The 27,852-nt window shown below is 41.5% G+C and overlaps 1 protein-coding gene across 8 annotated transcripts in view; it reads left to right on the forward strand.

The window, feature by feature from the left end:
• The window catches only part of LOC132831360 (RNA binding protein fox-1 homolog 2-like), a 335,115-nt gene that overhangs the window by 207,627 nt on the left and 99,636 nt on the right, over window positions 1-27,852 (forward strand). The window contains exon 1 of one of the 8 annotated variants that reach the window (XM_060849459.1): window positions 4,551-4,685. The exons of the other annotated variants lie outside the window; for them this stretch is intronic. Within the exon in view, the coding sequence (XP_060705442.1) occupies window positions 4,659-4,685 (27 nt within the window). The 5' untranslated portion in view covers window positions 4,551-4,658. Of the gene's footprint in view, window positions 1-4,550; window positions 4,686-27,852 lie in introns of those variants that run through there. 8 annotated transcript variants of the gene reach the window in all.

The raw sequence follows: 27,852 nt of genomic DNA on the forward strand, positions 1-27,852 counted from the left end.
TGCAGATATGGGCGGAGGAATGGTTGATGAATCTTAATCTCGGTAAGTGTGAGCTGCTGCACTTTGGAAGATCAACCAGTAAGGAAAAATATACAGTCAATGGCAGGATCCTGAACAGCATTGATATACAGAGGGATCTTAGGGTTCAAGTCCATGGCTCCCTGAAAGTGGCCACCCAAGTAGATTGGTTGGTAAAGAAGGCATATGGCATGCTTGTCTTTATTGATCGGGGAATTGAGTACAAGAGTTGGGATATCATGTTGCAGCTTTATAAGATTTTCGATATTGCCTTCAAGGCTGGTTGTTGTATTACAGGAAGGATGTAGAGGCTTTGGAGAGGGTGCAGAAGAGGTTTACCAGGTTGCTGCTTGGATTAGCTGTAAGGAGAGACTAGAAAAACTCGGGTTGACTTCTCTAGAGCGTCAGAGGCTGAGTGGAGACTTGATAGAAGTTTATAAAATTATAAGATGCATAGATAGGTTATGGTCAGAGTCAGAGTTTAAAACTTGGGGGCATTTATTTAAGGTTAGGAGGGTAAGTTTAAAGGAGTTGTGAGGGGCAAGTTTTTTTTACACAGCACGGTAGGAGTCTGGAACGTGCTGCCAGGGGTGATGATGGAGGCAGATACGATAGGGGCATTTAAGAAACTTTTAGATAAGCACATGAATACACAAGAAATGGAAGGATATGGACAAGGGCAGGCAGAAGGGAGTAGTTTAATTTGACGTCATGTTCAGCACAACATCATGGGCTGAAGGACCAGTTCCTGTGCTGGATTGTTCTATGTTCATAAACTTTAACTCCTTGGCAAGTTGTTTGGTCAATCGATCTAATATCTCTATATGTGGCTCAGTTCCTTTACTTTTGTGTTTTATTATTCTCGTAAAGTGCCTTGTACAGTTTTATTATGTTAAAAGCACAATATAAATATAAATTGTTGAATTGCATTTGCAATTTTACAGACACAAAGTGCAATTTTTGAATTAAAAGAACTTAGAAGGCAGCACGGAGGCTCAGTGGCCTCGGGCCACTATCTGTGTGGAGTTTGCACATTCTCCCCATATCTGCATGGGTTTCCTCTGGGTGCTCTGTTTCCTCCCACAATCCAAAGATGTGCTAGTTAGGTGAATTGGCCATGCTAAATTGCCCATTGTTTAAGGGTGAATATAGGATAATGGGGTAGGGGAATGGGTTGGTGTGGACTTGTTGGGCCGAAGGGTCTTTTTCCACACTGTAGAGATTCTATTCTGAGATTGACGAAACTTGCTTTTTCCTCATCTATTTCCAGGTGGAAGCCATCATCCCCTTGAAATCTGACATACTTTAATGTCATTAATTTTTCAGTGTCTAAGGTCCCAAGCGCTCCTTCGAGATGAAGCAGTGATTATTTGTATTCATTCAGTCTAGTCTGGGTCCTGACTGATCAGGGTCAGTCTGCCTGGTTTAACATTCCTGGCTTTGTTTAAATTTTATCTGTCAGTTGTTATGAATTGGTGCATTTTCAACGGCAGCACTACTATCGAATCAGAATCTGCATGGTAATCTGCTTTCTCCTCCCATGCCGTGTAAATGTTGGTTTACTCCTTGAATTGGTATTTTTACAAATTTCCTTGATGAAGTATAATGCAAAATATGATATTTGACACATAATCTACATTAATTGCCTCCAGGAGAAAGTGAGGTCTGCAGATGCTGGAGATCAGAGCTGAAAATGTGTTGCTGGAAAAGCGCAGCAGGTCAGGCAGCATCCAAGGAACAGGAAATTCGACGTTTCGGGTATAAGCCCTTCCTGATGAAGGACTTATGCCCGAAACATAGAATTTCCTGTTCCTTGGATGCTGCCTAACCTGCTGTGCTTTTCCATTAATTGCCTCAGCATGATTTCCAATGCATTGTAAAGACCATATACAGACTGCATGACTGCTTTACAGAATGCGCAGTATTGGCATGACCCAAGTCACCTGCCATTTCAATATACCATCTTGCTCTTCAGCTCACGTTTCTATCCTGGGTCTGCTGCAGTTTTCCAATAAAGTCCAACGCAAGCTTGAGAAATAGATCCTCATTTTCTGTTTAGGTGCCTTGAAGCCTTTTGGACTCTAAATTCAACAACCTCAGACCATAACTTCTGACCTCCATTTTGATAATACGCTCACCGCCTTTGTGTGCAACGTGTTTTTTGCTTTGAGTTGACTGTATTCTGCTATTTACACCGACTTTGGATTAATGCTTTGTCACTTCACTACAGTCATTACCACTCCTTAACCTTTTGTTTCATGGCCCTTTTAATTTATAATCTCTAACCCTTTAACATGAGAGCAGGAGTAAGCCATTCAGCCTGTCCAATTTGCCCACCATTCAATACAGCCTTGATTGATTGAATATTTCCAAGCCTTTTACTCACCCCCAATCTCCATTACCATCCTGTCAAAGATGATCAGAAACTTATCAATCTGCACTTTAAATATGCTCAAAGACTGAACTTCAACAGCCCTTTGTGATAGAGAATTCCAAAGGTTTATAACACTGAGTAAAAGACATTCTCATCTTCGAACAAAGTGGCATCCCCTGATTTTTAAACTATGTCCTCTGATTCTAGACATCCTAACCAGGAAAACATCTTGCCTGCATCTACCTAGTCTTTTATGTATTTCGTAAGTTTTAATAAGATCAGCTGCCAGACCGGAGTTTTCCAGCAATTTCAGTTTTTGTTTCTGATCTGCAGCATCTGCTCATAAACTTTATAAAATCATAAGGAGTATGGATAAGGTGCATAGCAAAGGCCTTTTCCCGAGGGTAGGGGAGTTCAAAACCAGAGTGCATAGGTTTAAGGTTAAAAATCACACCACACAACACCAGATTATAGCCCAACAGGTTTATTTGGAAGTACAAGCTTGCAAAGTGTTGTACTTCCAAATAAATTTGGACTATAACCTGGCGTGTGATTTTTAGGTTTGTCCACCCCAGTCCAACACCGGCACCTTCACATCAATGGTTTAAGATGAGAAGGGAAAGATTTGAAAGGGATCTGAGGGGCAATCTTTTCACACAGAGAGTGGTGGTAGATGGAATGAATTGCCAGGAGAAGTGGTAAAGGCAGATATAGTTACTAGGTTAAAAACAAGGACTGCAGATGCTGGAAACCAGATTCTGGATTAGAGTGGTGCTGGAAAAGCACAGCAGTTCAGACAGCATCCAAGGAGCAGGAAAATCAACGTTTCGGGCAAAAGCCCTTCATCAGGAATACCTGCTCCTTTTCCGGCTCATTGGAGGCTGTCTGAACTGCTGTGCTTTTCCAGCGCCACTCTAATCCAGAGTAGGTATAGTTACAACATGTAAAAGGCATTTGGACAGTGCACAAATTGGAACGGTTTTAGAGGGATATGGGCCCTCATAGGAGAGTCCTGCTGTTCTGGGATAGCAATAGACATTCTGGAAGTCTATAGTAGCAAGAGTTGTTGCTGAGGAGAAATCCACAGAAGAAACAGATGAATGCATTGTTTCTATGCTTTGCCATTTTGGATAGACTTTTATTTTCTAGCTGATAAAGGGCCATAAATAAAAGCAGTGTCTAAAGTAAGTGATCATTGTAAAACTGAACTGCAAAAGTGAACTTCCTCTGACAGATTTGATTGAGCTTTTTGAGGAACTGACTAGACCTGCAAATGAATGTAGTTCAGTGGATATGTTTTCTACATGAATTTTGATGAGGCTTTAGATAAGGTATTGTGTGGAAGACTGGTCAAGAATGTAAGCTGTCATGGGGCCCAGGGCACTTGGTAAATTTAATCCAAATTTGGTTTAGCAAATGGGGCTTTCGTAGGTAGATGCTTGATGACCAACATGAACACAGTGCACCAAAATCCCTTTTTTTCATTTTGTAAAACTCTGACTCTCTGCATACACCACCTCTCCTGCCAAAATGAGACCATTTTTTGTCCTTAGAGCTTCTCCACCTCAACGTGATTTGGTTTGGAGATGAGATTTGAGTACAAGTATAATGTAGTCTGAAGTTGCCCAACATGCAATAAGTGGGCAGCCATAAGGTACTTTTGAAGGTCTTCTCTTTGCCTTGTTACCTTTAAATAACCTGGATTTGGAGTTATTGTCTGTTCAATATGTTGTTTCAGGCATCAGAAGATTAAATGAGAAATTGAGGAACTCTGTCTCTCAGAATCAAGAATTTCAGAAGGCATTAGGATTATTTCCAATGTTACAAACTGGTGTTTTGTTGTCTTTAGGTACTTCAGTCACTGCAACATATTGACGAAGAAAAATCTTTGACTTTCCAAATGAAGAAAGCAAATTTATTATTTTTCCACATGTTAAAATCTAAAATATTTAGCCTTGGCATAATCAGCGGCATGTGGAAATTCCGTCTTGATTCACCTCAGGGAGTGCTGGGAGAACGCAGACATTGGGACTGGCTTTGCTGCTTTTTCCTTCTGTGAGGATCAGGTATCGGATTTGGAGACAGTGGGGGGAGTGGCTAGTTGTGATTAATAGCCCATGGCATGCAAGGCGGAGCCCGCACGAGCCATCTGGCCAAGATCTGGGAGTTGCTGTAGGGGAGATAACAGGAGAGGAAAGAGAGGGGCCAATCTGTGTCTGAAAGTCGAGCTGAAACAGGGATTATATACATTTCCTTGTCTTGGTTTATGGAGAGAAAGACGATGGTTTCACAGGTACACCATACAGTATTTTAAGAAGCCGTTGTCCGTAAATGTTTGTGGATAATGTGTGCTGAGCCATGTGGGCGAACTGTGCAATTTGTATTTGTACTGAATGAATCATTGCTTCTATTGTCTACCGAGCTCTCTGTTCGTTCTGCTGGTTATCAGGGAGGCTGGTTGCATTCCTTTTGCTTTCCATATCTTCGGCCGTCAAAACTCATAAAATACATCAAAGAGCAAAACCTTTTTTAAAATAAAAATTAAGTCTATCTCTGATCAGTTTACAGGAAACTAGAATCATTTTAACAGGGTAAGCTGAATGATACAGTAAAAATACACAGATGGTTCAGCAGTCTATTTATTTAAGGAACCCTTTCTCCTTGTCTGTATACTGCGGCCGTTGAGACAAAGCACAGGATTGTTAACCCTCTGCATGCTGAATCTGCTTCTCATGTTAATGAATGTATAGTCTATGCTGTGCATTTCCAGAAATCCTTTAACTTATTAATAAATGTGGGCAACCTTAGCTTTTGTGTTGTATGTTCTGAATAAATCAAAAGCAACCTTTCTGTTAAGAATCAGTATTACTGCCTAGATCCTCCTCAGGGTCAAAAGATTAAATGTTGGCAGTTCCCATTTATATTTTTTGGGCAAATAAAAGCCAGTTGTCATTGAAGGGATTGCAGCACGTTGAAATAATTCAAGATTTTTTTGCAATTCCATGCTTTTTTTTTCTGACCTCACACGCCTATCCAATAAGTGTGGATTTATATTTGAGCAAATGGGTGTAGGCCCTTTCCCTTCTGATCTTTAGCAAACGCCAAAGGTATCAGCTTGGTATGGAAAAGCATATACACTGGTGCAATTTATGATTAAAAATGTAAGAAGTTATTGAGCTCTTTGAGACATGCTTTGTTGCTTACATTCCTTGCAATTTCTGCAACAAATACACCACACAACTTATATAATTTCAGCAACCACACAAAGAAGCAAAGAAGCAAAAACGATGCTTTTTACAGTCTTGGGAATGCTGTTTAGGAGACATTTTTATCTAATACTTTCAGAGGAATCTACTGATAGAGTTTTAATGAAAGACAACATCAATTGCTGCAAAACACAGCCATCTTGATGCAAAGTGCCTCTATTACCAAAAAATATAATTTTGACATGGTTTGACGGAAAAGGGATTGTAATGTAAAATAGTAAAATTCTAGCTGTAGCAAGAAATGTTTTTAAATTTCATGGAACTCCTTCTGATCCCATCAGCGCAAGCTGGTTGAGCTGTTATTCAGTTTTATTTGTAATTCATATCATATCTCATTTTAAAATAAGGTTACTAATTGTTTAAACTGAAGAACGTAGTCGCTGGTTTAAATTTCATGCAAAACACAGTGACTTTTAATTCAGGGCCAGCACGCTGAGCTTTTAAAAGATTATATACCATGAAGCCAATAATATTGTGGACTTGCAGAAAATTCAGTGTACACTTAGTGTTGTCTCCTCGTCATGAGGTTTCCAAGTGTCAACCTTAAGAATGACAGGCAAGATGAAAGAAAGCACCACATTGTCTACCTTTGAATGCTATTATTCAATCATCTTTACTGGATATTGAACATAAGGAAAAGGAGCAGGAGTAGACCATAGGGCCCATCGAGCTTACTCTGCCATTAATACGATCATGGCTGATTATCTGCATTAATTCCACTTTCGTCCTCGTTCACCAAATCCCTTGATTCCCTGAGAGATCAAAATCTGTTTGTGTGCGCATGCAGCCTTGGACTGGGCAAAACCATCTTGGTTGTCTACTGTGAAATAGAAGAAAGTGAGGACTGCAGTTACTGGAGATCAGAGTTGAGAGTATGGTGCTGGAAAAGCGCAGCAGGTCAGAGGAGCAGGAGAATTGATATTTCGAGCAAGAGCCTTCCAATAGAAATGATGCTTGAGCTGAGGTGATAGAGAGATAAATGGGAGGGGATGGGGCTGGAGGAACGTAGCTGAGAATGTGATAGGTAGATGGAAGTGGGGGTAATGGTGATAGATCGGAGAGGAAGATGGAGCGGATAGGTGGGAAGGAAGATAGACAGGTCAAGAGGGTTGTGCCGAGTTGGATGATTGGAACTGGGATAAGGGCGGGGGAGGGGAAATGAGGAAACTAGTGAAGTCCACTTTGATGCTGTGTGGTTGGAGGGTCCCAAAGTAGAGGATGAGGCGTTCTTCCTCCTGGTGTGATGTGGTTAGGGGTTGGTGATGGAGGAGGCACAGGACCTGCATGTCCTTGGTGGAGTGGGAGGAGGACCTGAAGTGTTCGGCGACGGGGCGGTGGGATTGGTTGCTGCGGAATCCCAGAAATGTTCTTTGAAGTGCTCTGCAAGTAGGCGTCCTGTCTACCCAGTGTAACGGTGACCACATTGGGAGCAACAGGTACAGTAATGATATGTGTGGAAGTGCTGGTAAAACTCTGGATGTGGAAGGCTTCTTTGGGGCCTTGGACAGAGGTGAGGGGGGGTGGGGAGGGAGGTGTGGGCGCAGGTTTTGCAATTCCTACAGTGATAGGGAAGGTGCAAGAGGAGAGGGTGGGTTGGTGGGGAGGTGTGAACCTGACAAGGGAGTCGTGTAGGGGTGGTCTTTACAGAAAGCGGATAGGGGTGGGGAGGGAAATATATCTTTGGTGGTGGGGTCCGTTTGTATGTGGCAGAAATGGTGAAGGATGATGCGATGTATGCGGAGTTTAGTGGGATGGAAGGGGAGGATCAGTGGAGTTCTGTTCTTGTTGTGGTTGGAGAGGTGGGGTACAAGTCAGAGGTGCAGAAAGTGAATGAGATGCACTGGAGGGCATCATCAACCATGTGGGAGGGGAAATTGCAGCCTTCGAAGAAGGAGGCCATCCTTCTGTAACACCTGTTACCTGGAATGGACGTTTGGAACCTTCTTATACGCTACTGACCATTGGATTATTAAACCTCTGCAAAATTCAGGCTTTCAGAGTAAAGAACTGGAAGGAAAATTGCTAATGAGGGAAGCACTGATTTCATTGGTACTGGAGCAACATACAAAGCAAATGTTAGGCATTTCTGCTACTTTTGAGCAGCCAGAACAGCATTGGTTATGTTGGATGATTAAAATCTTCTCATTGTAGAGGATGATTTTTGGAAATTATGTAATTAAAGTTAATAGTTGCTTGTAATCTGCATTTGTTGTAGCAGGGGAAAGAGCCATTGAATGGTAGGGTTGAATGGTGTGACCATTCTTATTGTCAGATTTTCACAAAGAAAGCATTACAATGTTTCTCTTACCATCTCTAGATTCAGGAAAGTTGCCACTAGTAATCTACTTCAGTTAAGAAGTATATTGAATTGAGTGAGTAAGATTCATATATATCATAACATAATTAGCTTATTGGTGAAATATTTTAATGAAGATATTGTGCTGAACTGAAATTAAATAATCCAGCAAGGTTGATGGCGCACTCAATTGATTCTCTAAGTACACCCCAGTCCAACACCGGCATCTCCAAATCATGATGCTCTAACATACTGACTTGTTGGACTACATGAGATTTGTTTGTACTAACAGTTTCCTAAGCACAGTAATGAGTTCCTAATCTGCCACCTTGCTTATTTAGAGAAAAAGAAGAAAAAGAAATTAGTGAGCCACTCTGATGCAGCCGACTCCTAGCAGTATACTCAAGAGCTGTAAAAAACATAAGAAGGTTGAGAGGTGGAAATCCTAATCAGTGTAAGCATGTTAGGCAATAAGTCACAATTCCACCCCCTTCCCTCCCCCCAAAAAAACTCTCCGCCTAACCCATGCAAATGGTCATACAGCCAGAAAATCTGTCGCAGGGGCTTGAACATAGCTCATGATTGGTTGCTGGGTCGTGGAGTGGAGGTAAGATAAGTGATATATTGAAGGAATCAGTTCCAGCTATCCAACCATGCATGCTACCTATGTCAAAACAAATCCTGTCCTTCAAATTGCATGTAAGAATATTCCAAAAAAAGGGATACTGAATACCAGTTAGGAACAGAAAGTTTGGATCACTCCTCTTCCTCCTCCCACCACCACTCCAACTGCTTTCTCTTCCTACACAAACCTTATTAATGTCAATTGTGTTCCAGCTCTCAGACTTAATTTAGCAGAAACTGAATTGGAACCTGTGGTCTTAACGTTGATGTGGATTTATAGTAGACATGCTAATATCCATCTACCAGGGCAGCCAACTGAAATCTGTTGCAGCCAAGGCTTTTTGGATTTTTTAAAGTCTTACCTAATCTTACTTTAAAAATATTCAGTTGATTGCAATTAGTGTTTGTCTAAAATTAAGATTTTTGTCTATAAAGTGGATTTCATTAGTTTTTTTCACCACACACCTTTAACCACTGTTATACACGGTGGACAGTGCAGAGTTCACTCTGCTGAGTTGTTAGCCATGATTTATTCAGCCAGTGTGGGTCTTTGCAAGGTGCACTAAATAATTTGCAGGGTTGGAAAATATTGTAACTGCATTCGGATTTGTTTGGAGCTCTGGTGTTGACAATAGCAAACTTCGTTCATTTGAAACCGTCATTGCCTAAGACCAGCCTAGGAAAACCATACAGTGCCACTGCAGTAATTTCAGTGTACTTGTTTTGAAATCACTAATATATAGATTGTGAAAATGAAGCCAAACATGGTTGAAAACTAATTGTGTTGGGATACTAAGATAACAACATATCATTTGCAGCAGAGCAAACCATTTAGCCTAATTGATGTCTACAAAAGTTTATATTCCTTATTATATATGAACATCAGTTTACTTATCTATTTACTTGCCCTCAAATGTGCCTGTGCTATTTGTACATATTCCATACTCTTGAGTAAAGAAACTTATCCAGAGTTTCCCACTGAATTTAGTAGCAACTGTCATGTTTCTGATGCCTAATCCTGGATTCTACCATTTCCCAGGCCTATACCTTTCATCTATATCTCCCTTCTTCTCTTGTTTACCTTCGAAATGTTATTGATTCCTATCAGGTCACCCCCAGTCTCTTTACAATCTTGCCTCACTCATGTGAAGTTTTGGTGTCATCTAAAATGTCCTATGTAAGAACAATCTCTTTTGAATCTCTTCATCTGTGATTTTGATTTGAATTATTAATAAGTATTACATAGGCAAGTAAGTAATTATTACATGAAGCAACATCACACAAATGTCAATGAGGCAAGTACAGGGTAAACAATGAATCTGATTTTGGTGGTAGAGGTCTTTTATTCATTCATGGGGTATGGGTGTCGCTGTTGACCAGCACTTATTGCTGGTCCCTACTTTCCTTTGAGAAAGTGGTAGTGAGTTGCAGTCTGCATGTGCTGTAGGTAGACTCTCAATGCTGTTAGGGAGGAAATTCCAGGAGTTTAACCCAGCAACACTGAAGAAACAGTGATATATTTTCAAATCACAATGGTCAGTGCCTTGGAGGGGAACTTGCAGGATGTGGTGTTCCCATGTATCTTCTGCCCCTGTCCTTCGAGATGGAAATAGTCATGGGTTTGGAAGGTGCTGTCTACAGATCTTTGGTAAATTTTTAGTCTGCATGTTGAAAATTGTACACTTTACACATTGCCACTGTTGGTGGTGGAGTGAGTGCATGCTTATGGATGTAGTGCCAGTTAAGTGGGCTGTTTTGTCTTAGAGTGGAAAAGCACAGCTGGTCAGGTAGCATCTGAGGAGCAGGAGAGTCGACATTTCGCGCATAAGCCCTTCATCAGGAATGTCGGGGGGTGGGGGGAGGGGGTGCCAGAGATGCTGAGAGATAATTGGCTTGGTGGTGGTGGGGGTGCTGATGGTTATTGGTTGGATGGAGCGGATAGATGGGAAAGAAGATGGACAGGTGGGACAGTTAAAGAGGGTGGTGCTGGAGTTGGAGGGTTGGATATGGAATAAGGCGGAGAGAGGGGTGATCAGGAAACTGGTGAAATTGACATTGATGCCATGTGGTTGGAGAGTCCCAAGGCAGAAAATGTGTTCTTCCTGTAGGCGGCGGGTGGCTAGAACTTGGCGGTGGAGGAGGCTGAGGACTTGCATGTTATTGGCAGAGAGGGAGGGGGAGTTGAAGTGTTCGGCCACAGGGCAGTGAGGTTGATTGGTGTATGTATCCCAGAGATCTTCTGCGAAACATTCTGCAAGGTGGCGACCTGTCTCCCCAATGTAGAGGAGACCACATTGAGAGCAAAGGATTCAGTAGATGAGGTGTATGGAGGTACAGGAAAGTCTCTGTTAGATGTGGAAGGATCCTTTGGGGCCTTGGATAGAGGTGAGGGGGGAGTTGTGGGCGCAGGTTTTACATCTCTGCGGTGGCACCTTCAAGCACCTCATCTACCGTATCTGTTGCTTTTGATGTGATCTCCTTTACTTTGGAGAGACAGGATGCGAAATTACAGAACGTTTCAGAGAACATCTCTGGGACACATGCATCAATTAACACCACCGACCTGTGGCTGAACACTTCAATACCCCCTCCCCCTCTGCCAAGGGCATGCAGTTGGCACCTCCCCTGCCAAATTCTAGCCACCTGACACCTGGGCGAAGAATGCCTCATCTTCTGCCTTGACACCCTCCAACCACATGGGATCAATGTGGATTTCACCAGTTTCCTGATCTGCCCTCCCCCACCTTATCCCAGATCCAACCTTCCAACTCGGCACTATCCTACCTGCCTATCTTCCTTCCCACCTATCTGCTCCACCTTCCTCTCTGACCTATCACCTTCACCCCCACCTCCATCTACCTATCACATTCTCAGCTACCTTCCCCTGAATCCCACTCCCTCCCCCCTCCCATTTATCTCTCAGTATTCTTGGGCCGCCCCCTCATTTCTGATGGAGCTTATGCTCAGAACATTGACTCTCCTGCTCCTCAGGTGCCTGACTGGCTGTGCTTTTCCAGCATCATACTCTTCGAGCCTGTCAGGAGTACTTGTTGCAGTGTTCCTTTGTCTGACCTGCTTTTGTAGCTACTGTTATTATGAGGCAAGTCCAGATGAGTTTCTGCTCAATGGTAACCTGGAGGATGTTGATAGTGGGGATTTAGTGATGGTAACACCATTGAATGTCAAGGGACAGTGATTAGATTATCTCTTATTGGAGATTGTCATTGTCATTGCCTGCCACTTTTCAGTCCAAGCCTGGATATTGTCAGGATCTTGTTACATTTGAGCATGGACTCTTTCTGAGAGAGTCCATCTCAAGGTTGAATAGTGCTGAACATTTCAATTTTCAGCAAACGCTCCTACTTCTGATGTTATGATAGTTATGAAAATGGTTGGGTCCAGGACATTACAGTGAGGAATTACTACAGAGAAGACTGCCTTCTGCCTCCAGTAACCACAAGCATCTACCTATGTGACATCTATAACTCCAACCAATACAGGCTTCTTACCCTCATTCCCATTGATTCCAGTTTTTCTCGAACTCCTTGACGCCCCAATTGGTCAAAAGTGTTAATGCTTTTGTCCATGTTTCAAACAAGACTGTAATGATATTAGTAGCTGAGTGGTCCTGATGGAACCCAGCCTGGCTGTCAGTGAGTAGTTCATCGCAGACCAAGTGCTGTTAGTTGATAGTACTGTTGATGGCACCTTCTGTTATTTTCCTACTGATTGAGAGTACACAGATGGCGCAGTAGTTGGTCAGGTTGAGTTTGTCCTACTTTTTTGTGTCCAGGACATACCTGAGCAATTTTCCACATTGTTGGATAGATGTCAGTGTTGTACATGTACTGGAAGTGCTTGACTAAGGGAGTGGTGTGTTCTGGAGCACAACTGGATGTGGTAAGACTGCAGAAGTTAGGTCTGTCTGTCACTTGCTGCTTTTCCTGTTGGACATGCAACTAGTTCTGTTTGGAAGCTTCCACCAGGTTAACATCACCAGTTTTGAACAATAAAGAAGTTAAGGGTTATGATGAGCAGGTGGGTAAATGGAGCTGAGTCCACGAGAAGAATTAGCCATGATCATCTTATAGCGTAGCAGCTTCAAAGGGCCAGGTGGCCTGCTTCAGCTCCTGGTTCTTACATACTTCTTATCTCTCTCTTTTTAAGGTGTGCCCTATTGCTGATTGTGACATACCCTCCTGCACTCCTCTTTGAACCAGAGTCGTTACCTTGGCTTGATAGTAACGGTTGATTGGGGGATATATTGAGACATCACATTGCAGATTGTGTTGGAGTACACTTCTGCTGTTGGTAGCTCACAGCGTCACATGGATGCCCAGCCTTGAGTTGCTAGGTCTGTTCAAAGTTTGTCCCATTTAGCATGGTGATGGTACCACACAAGGAGAGTGAAGGCTTCACGCATTCCGGGTACTGTTATGGACAGATGCATCTGCACGCAGCAGATTGGAAAAGATGAGGTTGCATATATATTTCCCTCTTATTGGTTCCCTCACCACCTGCCACAGACCCAGTCTAGCAGCTATATTCTTTAGGACCTGACTAGCTTGATCAGTAGTGCTGTTATTGAATTATTCTTGATGGTGGACATTGAAGTCCCCCACCCAGAGTACATTTTGCACTCTTGCCACTGTCAGTGCTTCCTCCAAGTGTTGCTCAATATGGAAGAATACTGATTTACCAGCTGAGGGAGGACAGTAGGTGGTAATCAGCAGCAGGTTTCCTTGCCCATGTTTAACCTGAAGCCATGAGACTTTATGGGGTCCACAGTCAATGTTGAAAATTCCCAGGGTAGTTCCCTCTTGATTGTATACCACCGTTCTGCTATCTCTGCTGGACCTGTCCTGATGTTGGGATAGGACATATCCAGGGATGGTGATGGTTGTATCCGGGGCATTTTCTGTAAGGTACAATTCTGAGAGTATGTCGATGTAGGCTATTGCTTGACTAACCTGTGAGACCCTTTCCTGATTTTGGTACTAGACCCCAGATGTTAGGAAGAAGACTTTGCAGGGTTGACAGGGCTGTTATTGCAATGTTGTTTCTGGTGCCTAGGTTGATGCCGAGTTTCTGTCAAGTTGAATTTGGTGGCGCTGGCACAGGAGGTGGTGTTTGGGCTCCTGAGCTTGTCCACTTCAGGCCAGCGGCATCCTTTTCTCTCTCCTCTTTTCACCTTTTGTGTTTTCTTTTCATTTTTGATACAAGCAGTGTGGTGGCTGCAGCATTGGTAGCATGGATTGGGACTCTCGGCAACAGAAGGCCTCGAGCCTGGGCCTTTGGTGTGGCACCAGCTGTGATGGTGTTGATGCCCAGTGCGGCAACTTCTGTTGGCGGTGGGCCCAGAACAGGGATTCTTAGTGGTGTCAGTGAGGAGGTTGGGGTAGCAGGAGCAGTGGAGTTGGGGTCTCTTGGGACACTTATGTGAGGACTACAGTTGCTGGCGAGTCAGAGTTGTAAAAGTGTGGCACTGGAAAAAAGCACAGAAGGTCAGGACTGTTTGAAGCGACTCTCCTGAGTCATCAGTCTTTCCTTTGCAGTACCCGGAGTGGGGACTCCTTAAACGCTTTGCAGAGACTTTGTAGAAACTGTGGAGCCTTAAGACCCCAATTTGAACAAAAGATTAAAGTAACTATTCAAGTAACTTCTTTTTTGTAGCTCAAAAAAGCACCAGATTATGGTGACAACACTTTCCACTGTCTTCCTAGACATACGTAACAACTAAATTATTTATTTGTTCATCCATTCATTTTTTTTCTTGAGACTTTGCAGCAATTGATACAACTGAGTGGCTTGCTAAGCCATTTCAGGGGACAGTCAATCACATTGCCATAGGTCTGGAATCATTAATAGGCCAGACCAGGTGAAGTTGGCAGATTCCCTTCCCTCAACGATATTTGTAAATGTGATGGGTTTTTCTGACAATCAATAGTGGTTACATAGTCATTATTGATTTCCATGAATGATCTTCAGGATTTACCTGAGCAACTGGAACAGCTATATGGAGCCTTCTAATGACCTTGTTAAAGGACGGCAGCCTTGACAATGTGGCACCCTCCCATACTGTAGGATTGGTCTAGATTATGGCTGGCACGTGAACAAAACCTTCTAATTGATATGAGACAACAAAAAGATAGGGTATTGAAATGCAATGAATATGAAACATTGAAATGATATGTTGTTAATAATATGGCAAATTGTGCATTCTGTTTATTTACAAGCCTCCCAAGAAAATTAGTAACTGAACATAGGACTGCTGATCTTGTCATGAGAGTAATACAACATCAAGGAAGCCCATGATGCCATGCTGGCTGTTTGAAAGAGCTATAAATTAGTCCCACATGAACCCTTGACCTGGTCCCTATTCATCTTCAGTTTGGATACTATGGAATCCTGGTTGTTGAAGTATTGGAGGAATGGTACGGTATTGAGGTATTGTCGTGATAGAAACATGAAGAGTAATTGAACTTTTTTACAAATTTATGTTTGGTGTATTTAGTGCCACATTTCGTCTGTGAATAAAATTCCTATGAATTAGAGATTCATAGAGAGCTGAAACTGTGTTTCTAGCAGGCCATTGGGAACTACAGGAGATGGTGCCATCTCTTCATAATTTACCAGGGAAATTCAGCTCTTGAAATGAAAGCCATTGCATAAGTGAGGATTTTAAGTATTGTTGTTTCAAGTAGGTTAATGCTGTGGATCACTCCCAGCCAGTGGGGTGGTAGGTTAACTCACAGCTGTGATAAAAACAATGACAGCAGATGCTGGAAACCAGAATCTGGATCAGTGTTGCTGGAAGAGCACAGCAGTTCAGGCAGCATCCAAGGAGCAGCGAAATTGACGTTTCGGGCAAAAGTCCTTCATCAGACTCCTGATGAAGGGCTTTTGCCCGAAACGTCGATTTCGCTGCTCCTTGGATGCTGCCTGAACTGCTGTGCTAATCCACAGCTGTGTCAAAAAGAAATACTTAAAAGGCAAGTGATTGCAGGGTTAGGCGGAAAAGATCAGGGAAGTTGGATGATTGCTGTATAGCCTCCTCCAGTACTTCAGCATTCTATGATTCTAATTCGTTTGCAAAAAATGCAGTTCCCAGTGATGGTATACCACCACTGGGGAGTTTGAATAATTTGGCTATCCATGTAAGGTGTTATGTCTCACTTCACTTGCCATTTTGGAGAGCAATGATGATCCGAGCAGCCCAGGATAGGTTCCAGCAGTGATTCAAGATGGTCTCTCAATGATCATTGATCCTTGGAAAGTACATTGTGTCATTATATTAATTTCCTGATTATTAGATGAGGTTGATCTTCATGAAGGAATGGTCTGAAAACATCGCTTGGGAAGAAAGGAAGAACTGCTCATTTTTTCAATCAGGTGCATTCAGACAGTAAGATTAAGACAGTAATATTAAAACAGTAAGAGAGAAATTGGATTATCAATAAACCAAGCTAAGGGAGAAATCTTCCCATGTAATGAAATTTAGTGAAATTGAGCTGGGAAGCTAACTTGCCACCTAGCCAGTCAGGCTTCCATGTGATTCTAGTCTTTCTTTGGATACGTGATTCTTTATGTCTTCAGGGCAGCTGGCAGTGGATGGTAGCACTGATTTGACACTGTCTTGTGATTGCCACCAACTTGCCAAAAATAAATACGTTTAAAAATGATAACATGCCTTGATTTGATTTGCATCTTTGTATTTTCAGTTTGCAAGTGAGTAGAAAGAATTGTTGATTTCTTTATGCGAAGGATCCATGAATGTGAAAAGCCAGCATTAGAATCAAATGCTTTAGAGACATTTCTGCTCAAAGGAAAATTGAACACATGTAGATGGCAACATCATTCAAATGGCAAAAAGTAGATTAGGTTTTGTTTTTCTTTTGAGGCTAAATTCGAGCAGTACTTGAATGACGTTCCTTCATAAAAATGAGCTGTTTATGTTTCAGGATTTTCAACTTTGGCCACTCCGCCCCTTTGTAGATCTGACCCAATGTTGACTTGTTTGAACACAGTCCTCTCATAGTTTGTTGCTGTTTACACACCATTTCCAACACAGAAGTTTAACCTGTTCTTTACCAGTTTTTATTTTCCTGTGGTAGATTGAAATGGAAAAGATAGTAGGAAAGAAAACAAAATATAGCATTTAAAGTTTCTAGAAACATTTCATGAATTCGTGAATTTGAAATTCATGAATTTTGAACATAGTTGCAAGTTCTCAATGAACAGTTATCAAATAAATTACTATAATTTTGCACCTATATCACCTATTAACTTCACATTAAAGAACCTAAAATATGGGCAGTCTATAATTTGAACCTCTGAGATAGGGCTGTCACTTTCTTCCCTGAGTCACAAACTGGTTTGTAAAAAGAAGTCGCAGCCTCTGGGGTGCTAATGGAGGGGCGGTGGTGTGGAATTAGTGAGCAAGAAAAATTTCAGTTCTATTCAAATTATGCTGCTTTTCTGATGACCATTTACAGTTCGATTCTGGACGGTTCCATTTTCCTGTCCCAGTAGCACATGTAGCAACAAAAGGTCCTGGCTCTCAGGTGAAGAAAGTAGGGATGATTGTGTTGTTTTTTAAAAAAAAGTGGTAAAAATGATTGAATATTTACAATCCTTTTATTAAAAAGGGGCTATTTCAGTTTTAGATCATGGTTGGACATTTGTTTCAGAAAAAACATCTCACAGATGTGTGTAGCAGCAACATTAACTCCCAGTGGAATAAATGCATCCCAGACTACTTACTCATGTCTGAATACAATATCATTCAGGCTTCGTCTGAGCCTCTGGGATGCTGGAATCAATTAGATAAATACAAATGGTGCTGAGGATAGATCCAGATTGAGAATGGAAAGATTTATAGCTGTTTTCCTCTTTGCATCCAGTTGGAATAGACCCTTCCAGTTGCTCTGTTAGTTTAATACTGTGAAAGAAGTCATCATTGTTCAGCAGCAGCAAAGCTTGTGTTTACTGAATGCGTGGCTTGGATTCTATCCTGTCATTATCTGAGAAAGTCGGATCCAATTTCTATTCAGATTCTCCTACACTGTTTCAGAAGTTGTTCATTAGCATCTATAGTTGATTAAAATTTCTCAAATGTTGGTGACCAAGTAGTGCAAGCATTTTTGCAAAGCGCTGCTGAGGAGCTTTTTTCAAATTGCAATCATCCCTATTATTGACTCCTTGCCTTCCCCTTGACGAAGAATGGTTAACATTGGCAGGATCGCGTTGACAGCGGCGCGAAGCAGATCTGCAGTTCTGTTCTTCTCCTATCCAGACTTGGACTAATGGAGTGAAATTTAGGTTATTCTCATCTGCATTATTAGCTATACATATTTTAGATGGAAGTTTTCTTTTACATGCAAAGGACATTTATTTATAAAATAAACATTTTCATCTGAAGAATCAGAATTTAATTAAATTGTAATTGTTTGGTTGGTGAGAACAAAAGTCATTGCAGTCTCATTCTTTAGTAAATTGTCTTAATGGTTAAAATTCATGACCATTGTTGCTGCTCGAAGTTGCATTTTAATGTGGTTATGCAGCATAACTGAGTCACAAGATGAGATACTGTGCAGAATGAAGTAGGTACAAGCAGTGCAAACACATTTCAGTTGGCATTTTCATAGTTTATGCTTTAAATATCTGATAGCTTCCTGCAAAAAAAATTGATACCAATGTGTGGAGAAATGTTTGAGATTTATGACAACACGGAATGGGGTGGGGGGAATCTCAGCCCAATTTAAAAGGCTAGGACTGTTAGAGTCAAATACATCAAAATCTATTTTAGGATGTCATTATGTCTGACTATACATTTGAAGAAGACTTTGAATGCTGTTTGCTGAAAATAAGCTGCTATTGGAAGTGAAATGTTTCCATTTCGGTCTGTCAAATTTTAACCAAAATAATAGCGTCCTCAAACTTTGAGATTGAACTGCACATTCAGATTGGATGAGAAGACTGATAAAGCATGAACTGCGTTAGTCTGGATAATGAGGCAACATGTATAAAACTGAACTGGAGTCCCATAGCATGGTCTATTGATACATGTGTTCCAGAGTAAGGAAAATAAATTTTTTTGAATTCTGGTTTTCTCTTAGAAGACCATAAATTAAATAGGCCAATGCATTATGTAATGCATCACTGAACCACAGTACTAGGTTCCAGATTTGATTCCTTGTTTCCGGTGAGTTCAGAGGTGTTGTAATTGACCTTGTATTCCTTGACCTCTCCTGAGCACTGTCAGCAATTTGGAATGGAATGAATGAGTCAGATTTGAACTAGGATATTATTAGTTTTTAGCTGTAATGCACTACACCATCAAGCTGAATACTGGTCAGTGCTGTGCACGTTAATATGTTAAGGGCAGTTACTTAAGCAAAGTATTCACCTACTGCTCTCAGTACCCTAGTCTGGTTAAATCGGACGTAAATAATGGGTTCTCTCAGTAGATTGTATGTTTGTGTTTTTATGGACTACCTTTTACCGATGTATGTAAGAAAATGCTTTCTTCCAGGTAGAAAAAACTGAAAACATAAAGTTGTTTGATTGCTGCCACAGCTTATTACATTTCAACGTGACCTTGGCAGAGGACTGGCAGCAGCTCTTTCAGTAATCGCCTTTGGTCTGAGGATAGTGAGCGGGATTCTTAAAAGAAGGGTGACTTGAGTAAAAGATATTTTTTAAATTGCCAGCAATAATGAGACTTTCAAAACTAAGAATACTTGGAAGCAGGATGCAGGCCTTTTCTCAATCTAGTCGAGTTTTGAATACAAAACTAAATGTATCAGATGAATGTGTCCCTCTCTATTTTCTTTCCACCACCCCCTCTTCTGGTTTCCAAGTGTTGATATTGAAATGGATTATTTAGGAACTGTCAATTCCCAAAAAAATTGTTTACTTGGATAAGTTTAATGCACTTTGTTCCTGGAAATATTTTTTCTTACACTTAAGATTATCATGGTAGTTTGGTTGCAAAAAGCATTGTCTATCTGCTACCACTCACAAAGCAGTGATGTGCTGTAAAATGATATGGGTAATGAAATCTGAAATCCTAGTTAGGAGGGGAAGGTGGATCATATCACAATGGACAGTAATATTAATGAAATAGAAACAGCCTCTAAAATATAGTTGGAGCAAAGATTGCTGAAAGCTTTAAGATTAATTTTTGCATGGATTTAGTGTGTTAATAATGAGGGCGCCAGACATCTTGGAAGTGAATTGGCTGTAGCAGTGGAAAGTTCTGCATGACGCATACTGAAATGTGTTTTTCATTAGTGACTGCCTTTGGCAAATGCTGTGCATTTCTTTACCATTGCTTCTGCAGCTCTTTATGCAGTTAACTCTGTCTGTACTAATTTTTTTTTGTTTTCCCTTTTGTGATCTTTAAGTATCAGTTATTTTTTGTAATTTTTTGAGGAAGGCTTACAGTACTGATCAAATAAAAACCCAGTACCAAGTGCCATTAAGGTGCCTACCTTCCATTTGGTTGTCAGCTGGAGTGCCTCATGGAAATTGAAAACAATTCTGAGGAGATTGCCACAAAACATGGTTCAAAGCAAAAGATGAAGTTGTGTGTACTGTAGAGAACCTAACAAAATATGCCACATACCCATTTTTCATTTCTCTGTTTCACCCCATCCCATAACTTGTGAGGAAGAATGAATAACAAAATAAAAGTTAGTTGCCATAGTCCTACCAAATCATAGCACTACTGCCTGTTAGAGAGACAGGTGGCGGTGGTTTAACCAGAGGGTCAGCACACCTGAGACAATGGGAGAGGTTGAGAAAGAGAGTCCTTTATGGTAATCTCAGCCAATGTGGAAAATGAACCCATGCTGTTGGTGTCACTGTGCATTGCAGACTCTCTGTTCAACCAACTGAGCTAACCAACCCCAGTACAAAGTATAGCGTATTGGGTACATCAACCCCATTATGATGGTAATCAAATTGAGCTTCTATATTTTGTAACTAAAATTTGCTGAACACCCATGATTAACAGGAAAATGTTCTGCCTGTGCACCGCTGAGCTATTTAGAAACCTACTTAAGGTTTGGCACCTGGTCTGTACTGAATCAGTAAATTGAAACTGGCTGCAGAGATAGGCACAATTGATTTCAGAGCCTTGGACTCTGCAGAATTCTAAAGTCTCGCTCCTGACAAAAATGAATTGTACAATGTAAAATCATTTTCTGCATTATCTTCAATTTAAGTGAGATCTGAAAAACAGAATTAAACACAATTGTTTCTATTATTGTTAGCATTTTCTTTTAAGACTGTTTCAAGGACTCTTTCCATTATATCGATGGTAAAAGAAGCAACACTAAAATGACCTTCATGCAGCACACTCCTACATTTATATTGTAATAGATAAATAGACTGCAATTTTCTAAGTCTGTTTCCGACAAATAACAGTAATGCAAATGACAATGTCAAAAATGATTTGAAATATTTCTGAAAATTAAAATATTTGAAATGGTTAATTTGAAGTCTTAACATTGAACTAGCTCTATATATCAATGTGCTTGATACAATGGTGCTGGTTTGAGTTGAGGTGTAAGCACCCTGGCTCAATTAAGGATGGGCAATAGGTGCTGGCCAGCCAGAGGCACCTGTGTCCCACAAGTAAATTTTTAAAAAATTAACAGTCCAGAGAGGGATTTCCAAAACACAAGGCACACAGTAAACAGGAGATTGTGGTTCATGGCGATTAAACTGTTTGATTTCAGGAATACCATTAATGATCATAAGGCCTTGTTGACAGCAGCAATTGTATAAGGACACAGTGTTTTTACATTTCGGTAGGACGTTGAGAAAATTGCAGGTGAATACTCTCTCTTTCCATCTAAAGTGATAACTCACTGAAACCCAAAATTTTAGTTTAGATGCAGAGTGGGATGAGGTTGTGTGTCATTTTTACTGAATCCTAAGTAGAAATTGACATGCACTTATATAACACTTGATCTTTAATTCAAGATACTATGAATATTCAGAGGCAATGAATTACTGTTGTAGTGCACTAAGATGTCATCGAATTGCACATATCATGTTCCTGAAAAATCATAAATTATACTTACCCACTTGATGAGTCTTGGTGTTGGTTGAAGACAAAAACAGAAAAGTTAAAGTGAATCTGTAAAAACACTGGTTAAGCTTCAAGTAGATTGGTCTGGATTACTGCCAGTGCCATGTGCTAATGAACGGGTAGAGCAGATGAAAGCATGGCCGAGGAGCTGGGGCATCGATTCAGTTTTTGGATCTTTGGAATCTCTTCTGGAGTACACACACACACACACACACACACACACACACACACACACACACTTGTGGAGTGTATTGATCGGTGAATCTAATTTTGCAGTAGTAGACTGGGGCTGCTACTGTGTTAATGGAGAGGAATATAAATGTGTACTAAAACATTTTCTTATTCAGTATGTGGCTGTTCCTACAAGGGAAGGAGCGAAGCTTGACCTTCTGTTGGGAAATAAGGCAGGACAAGTGATTGAGGAGGTATCGCTAGGGAAGCACTTTGGGGCCAATGATCATAATTCTGTTACTTTTAAACATAGTTACGGAAAAGGACAGACCTGATCTAAAAGCTCAAGTTCTAAATTTGACAGTATTGGGCAAGAACTTTCAAAAGTTGATGGGGGAGGCATTCACAGGTAAAAGGACAGTTGGAAAGTGGGAGGCCTTCAAAAATGAGATAATAAGAGTCCACTGGCAGTTTATTCCTGTTAGGGTGAAGGGAATGCTGGATCACGAGAAAAACCGAGGCTCTGGTCAAGACAAAGAAGGAGATATATGGCAGGCAAGTTTAGCTGGGATCAAGTGAATCCCTTGAGCATAAAGGCAGGAGGAGTAAAGTTGAAGGAAATCAGGAGGGCAGAAAGGTGACCTGAGATAGCTTTTGGCAAATAGAGTTAAGGAGAATCCAAAGAGATTCTACTCAAATAAATTAAGGGCAAAAGGGTAACTATAGAGAGAATAGGGCCCATGATTGACCAACAAGGCGCTCTCTGTGTGGAACTGCAGGAAATGGATGAGAAGCGAATTGAATAATTTGCATCAGTATTGACTCTGGAGAAGGATATGGAAGCTAGAGAACTTAGAGAAATAAATGGTGATATTTTGACAAGTGACCATATTATAGAGGAGACATTGCTGGATGCCTTAAAGTGCACAAAGATGGATAAATCCCTGGGACCTGATCAGATGTATCCCAGATGTATTCCTTTGTGGGAAGCTAAGGAAGTGATTGCTGAGCCCCATGCTGAGGTATTAGTATCATTGATATCCATGGGTGAGGTGCTAGAAGACTGGAGGCTGGCTAATTAGAGTCAGAGATATACAGCATGGAAACAGACCCTTTGGTCAAACTCATCCATGCCAACCAGATATCCCAACCCAATTTAGTCCCACCTGCCAGCACGCGGCCCATATCCCTCCGAACCCTTGCTATTCATATACCCATCCAACTGCCTCTTAAATGTTGCAATTGTACCAGCCTCCACCACTTCCTCTAGCAGCTCATTCCATACACGTACCACCCTCTGTGTGAAAAAGTTGCCTTGTAGGTCTCTTTTATATCTTTCCCCTCTCACCCTAAACCTATGCCATCTGGTTCTGGACTCCCCCATCTATGCCCCTCATAATTTTGTAAACCTCTATAAGGTCACCCCTCGGCCTCCGACGCTCCAGGGAAAACAGCCCCAGCCTGTTCAGCCTCTCCCCATAGCTCAAATCCTCCAACCCTGGCAACATCCTTGTAAATCTTTTCTGAACCCTTGTTAAGGGGGTTCTCAGGGACAGGATTTACATGTACAGTAGTCCTCCCGTACCTGTAGGGAGTACGTTCTACAGCCTATCGCGGATAGGAGCAAACCCAATCATTTAAATGGGAAATGTATCCTCCTAGCAGCCTCCTGGTTTTGGAAGGTTCCCCATAATAGTTTGGGTCGCGGGAAACCATGGGTGACTGAAACCATGGAAAACTATTCTTCATATACGGGGATCGCCATGTATTTGGAAAGGCAAGGACTGATGAAGGATGGTCAACGTGGTTTTGTGTGTGGGAAATTGTATCTCACTAACTTGATTGCGTTTTTTGAAGAAGGGACAAAGATTGGTGACAACAGAGTGTTGTCTGTATGGATTTCAGTAAGGCATCCAAGGTTCCTCCAGGTAGACTGGTTCGCAAAGTCAGGTCGTATGGTATCCAGAGACATGTTAGCTATGTGGATACAAAGTTGACTTGAAATTGGGAGAGACAGGGTGGTGGTGGAGGGTTGTTTTTTGACTGGAGGCCTGTGACCAGTGATATCCCCTGCTTTTCGTCATTTACAGAAATGATTTGGATGTAAGTATAGGAGGAATGGTTAGTAAGTTTGCAGATGTCACCAAAATTGATGGTGTAGTGAACAGTGAAGATGATTATTTCAGATTGTGAAGAAACGTGGATTAGATGAGCTGAGGAATGGCAGATGGAGTTTAATTTACATAAATGTGAGGTGTTGCATTTTGGTAAATCAGGGCAAGGTATATCCACTTAATGGGAGGGTTACCGAGCAAATAGACCTTAGATGCAGGTTCATAGTTCCTTGAATGTGGAGTCACAGGTATATAGGGTAGTGAGGAATACCTTTAGTATGCTTGTCTTTATTGATCAGTGCATTGCCTGTTGAAGTTGGAGGTCATGTTGTAGCTACACGAGACCATTGGTGAGGCCACTTTTGGCATATTGTATTCAGTTCTGGTCTCCCTGCTATAGGAAAGCTATTGTGAAAATTGAAAGGGTTCAGAGAAGACTTACAAGGATGTTGCCAGGGTTGGAGGATTTGAGCCACAGGGAGAGGTCGCATAGGCTGGGGCTGTTTTCCCTGGAGCATTGGAGGCTGAGGGGTGACTTTATAGAGGTTTATAAAATCATGTGGAGCATGGATTAGGTGAATTGCCAAGGACTTTTTCCCAGGGTCGAGTCGTTGAAAACTAGAAGGCATAGCTTGAAGCAAAGAGGGGATAGATTGAAAGGGATGTAGGGGGCAACTTTTTCTCACACAACGTGGTGCATGTATGGAATGAGCTACCAGAGGAAGTGGTGCAGGCTGATACAATTAGAACGTTTAAAAGGCATCTGGATGGGTATATGAATAGGAAGGGTTTAGAGAGATATGCGGGGTAAAAACAATGACTGCAGATGCTGGAAACCAGATTCTGGATTAGTGGTGCTGGAAGAGCACAGCAGTTCAGGCAGCATCCCAAGTGCAGCGAAATCAATGTTTCGGGCAAAAGCCCTTCATCAGGAATAAAGGCGCTTCAGGCTCACTGCCTTTATTCCTGATGAAGGGCTTAGAGAGATATGCACCAAGTGCTGGTAAATGGGACTGGGTTAATTTAGAATGCCTGGTCAGCATGTACGGGTTGGACTGAAGAGTGTTTCTGTGCTGTACACCTCTGACTTTATGCTCGCTTTCAGTACTATGCTTTACGAAAGATGTTACAACTCTCGTAAAGATGCAGAGAAGGATTTACAAGAATGGCTCCAGGGATGGGGGATTTGAGTTATCTGGATAGATTGGGGAAGTTGAGGCTATTTTCAGCAAAGAGAAGTTTGATCAAATATTTGATAGACCTGCACAAAATCATGAGGGGTCTGGACAAAGTAATCAGAAAGAAACTGTTTCCAATAGTGGAAAGGTTGATAATTAGAGGATCAATCCAAGTTAATTAGCAAAAGAACCAGAAGTAAATGAAGGAAAAAGTGTTTTGTATCTGGAATGCAGGACCTGAGAGTGTGATGGAGGCAGATTCTGTCATGCTTTCATTGAAGAATTAAATATAGTTATCCAAAGAGAAAATTTGCAGATCTGTACATGTAAAAAGGTAGGGAAAGGGCAACCAGCTGAATCCCTCTTATGGAGAGGGCTGTAAACGCAACCTGAAAAGCCTCCTTTTGTGCTCTAACTAGTTTGAGATTCTAAAATGTTGGCAAATTAGAGAGATCTTGTTTCAATTCAGAAAGTAGCATCTGAAAAACAACTCCTTGAACATTGGGATTGCCCCTCCATTCCTCACTGAAGTAACAACTCAAAGCGAGGCTTGACCAGAACGTAAAATAAATGTTCAAGAACATTAAATAAAAATGCCAGTATTTAAATCAAGCTAGCACTCAAAAGTATAAGGTGGCTAAGGATGCAACTTGTACTGAAATATACATCAGTAATTTTCTTTAAAAAGCAGAAGATTATAGTTGGAACAAAAAAGAACTTGGAAAAACTCAGGTCAGGCAGCTTCTGTAAAGAGGAATCAGAACATAGAACATCACCGTGCAGAACAGGCCCTTCGGTGTCCATTCTCATCCAAATATCTATCTAATAACCATTTAAATGCCCTTAATATTGACGAGTCTACTACTGTTATAGGCAGGGCATTTCACATCCCTGATACTCTGAGTAAAGAAACTACCTCTGACATCTGTCCTATACCTATCACCCCTCAATATAAAGCTATGCCCTCATGCTAGCCATTACCATCTGAGGAAAGAGGCTCTCGCTGTCCAACCTATCTAACCCTCTAATTAATTGATAGGTTTCAATTAAGTCACCTCTCAACCTCCTCTCTAATGAAAACAGCCTTAAGTCCCTCAGCCTTTCCTCGTAAAACCTTCCCTCGATATCAGGAAACAAGCCAGTAAATCTCCTGTGAACCCTTTCCGAAGCTTCCACATCCTTTGTATAATGTGGTGACCAGACCAAATGTGGCTGCACCAGAGTTTTGTACAACTGCAGCATGACCTCATAGCTCTGAAACTCAGTCTCTACCAATAAAAGCTAACACACCGTATGTCGCCTTAATAACCCAAAAAGGTTTGGATCCAGTGACCGTCCTTCAAAACAGTTTTGGTTTTTAGGTTACAGGTGAAGATGGGTTATTACACTAAAATGCAGTTTAAAAATCCACCTAAGTCCAACATCGGCTCCTCCACATCAAACATAAAAACAATCATGGTAGATAGCCTTTGTGTGGAGCTGCAGAAAATGGGGGAGATACTAAATGAGTATTTTGCATCGTATTTACTGCGGAAAAGGACATGGAAGATATAGACACTAGGGAAATAGATGGTGACATCTTGCAAAACGTCCAGATTACAGAGGAAGAAGTGTTGGATGTCTTGAAATGGGTAAAGGTGGATAAATCCCCAGGACCGGATCAGGTGTACCCTAGAATTCTGTGGGAAGCTAGAGAACTGATTGTGGGGCCTCTTGCTGAGGTATTTGTATCATCGATAGTCACAGGTGAGGTGCCGGAAGACTGGAGGTTGGCAAACATGGTGCCACTGTTTAAGAAGGGTGGTAAGAACAAGCCAGGGAACTATAGACCAGTGAGCCTGACCTCAGTGGTGGGCAAGTTGTTGGAGGGAATCCTGAGGGACAGGATGTACATGTATTTGGAAATGTAAGGACCGATTAGGGATAATCAACATGGCTTTGTGCGTGGGAAATCATGTCTCTCAAACTTAATTGAGTTTTATGAAGAATTAACAAAGAGGATTGATGAGGGCAGAGTGGTAGATGTGATCTATATGGACTTCAATAAGGCGTTCAACAAGGTTCTCCATGGGAGACTGATTAACAAGGTTAGATCTCATGGAATACAGGGAGAACTAGCCATTTGGATACAGAACTGACTCAAAGGTAGAAGACTGAGGGTGGTGGTGGAGGGTTTTTTATTTAGACTAGAGGCCTGTGACCAGTGGAGTGCCACAAGGATCAGTGCTGGGTCCTCTACTTTTTGTCATTTACATAAATGATTTGGATGTGAGCATAAGAGGTACAGTTAGTAAGTTAGCAGATGTCACCAAAATTGGAGACGTACTGGACAGTGAAGAGGGTCCCCTCTGATTACAGTAGGATCTTGACCAGATGGGCCAATGGGCTGAGAAGTGGCAGATGGAGTTTAATTCAGAGAAATTTGAGGTGCTGCATTTTGGGAAAGCAAATCTTAGCAGGACTTATACACTTAATGGTAAGGTCCTAGGGAGTGTTGCTGAACAAAGAGACCTTGGAGTGCAGGTTCATAGCTCCTTGAAAGTGGAGTCACAGGTAGATAGGATAGTGAAGAAGGCATTTGGTATGCTTTCCTTTATTGATCCGAGTATTGAGTACAGGAATTGGAAGGTCATGTTGTGGCTGTACAGGACATTGGTTAGGCCACTGTTGGAATATTGCGTCTAATTCTGGTCTCCTTCCTATTGGAAA

The sequence above is a fragment of the Hemiscyllium ocellatum genome, chromosome 33 (assembly GCF_020745735.1).
Source record: "Hemiscyllium ocellatum isolate sHemOce1 chromosome 33, sHemOce1.pat.X.cur, whole genome shotgun sequence".
Taxonomy (NCBI): domain Eukaryota; kingdom Metazoa; phylum Chordata; class Chondrichthyes; order Orectolobiformes; family Hemiscylliidae; genus Hemiscyllium; species Hemiscyllium ocellatum.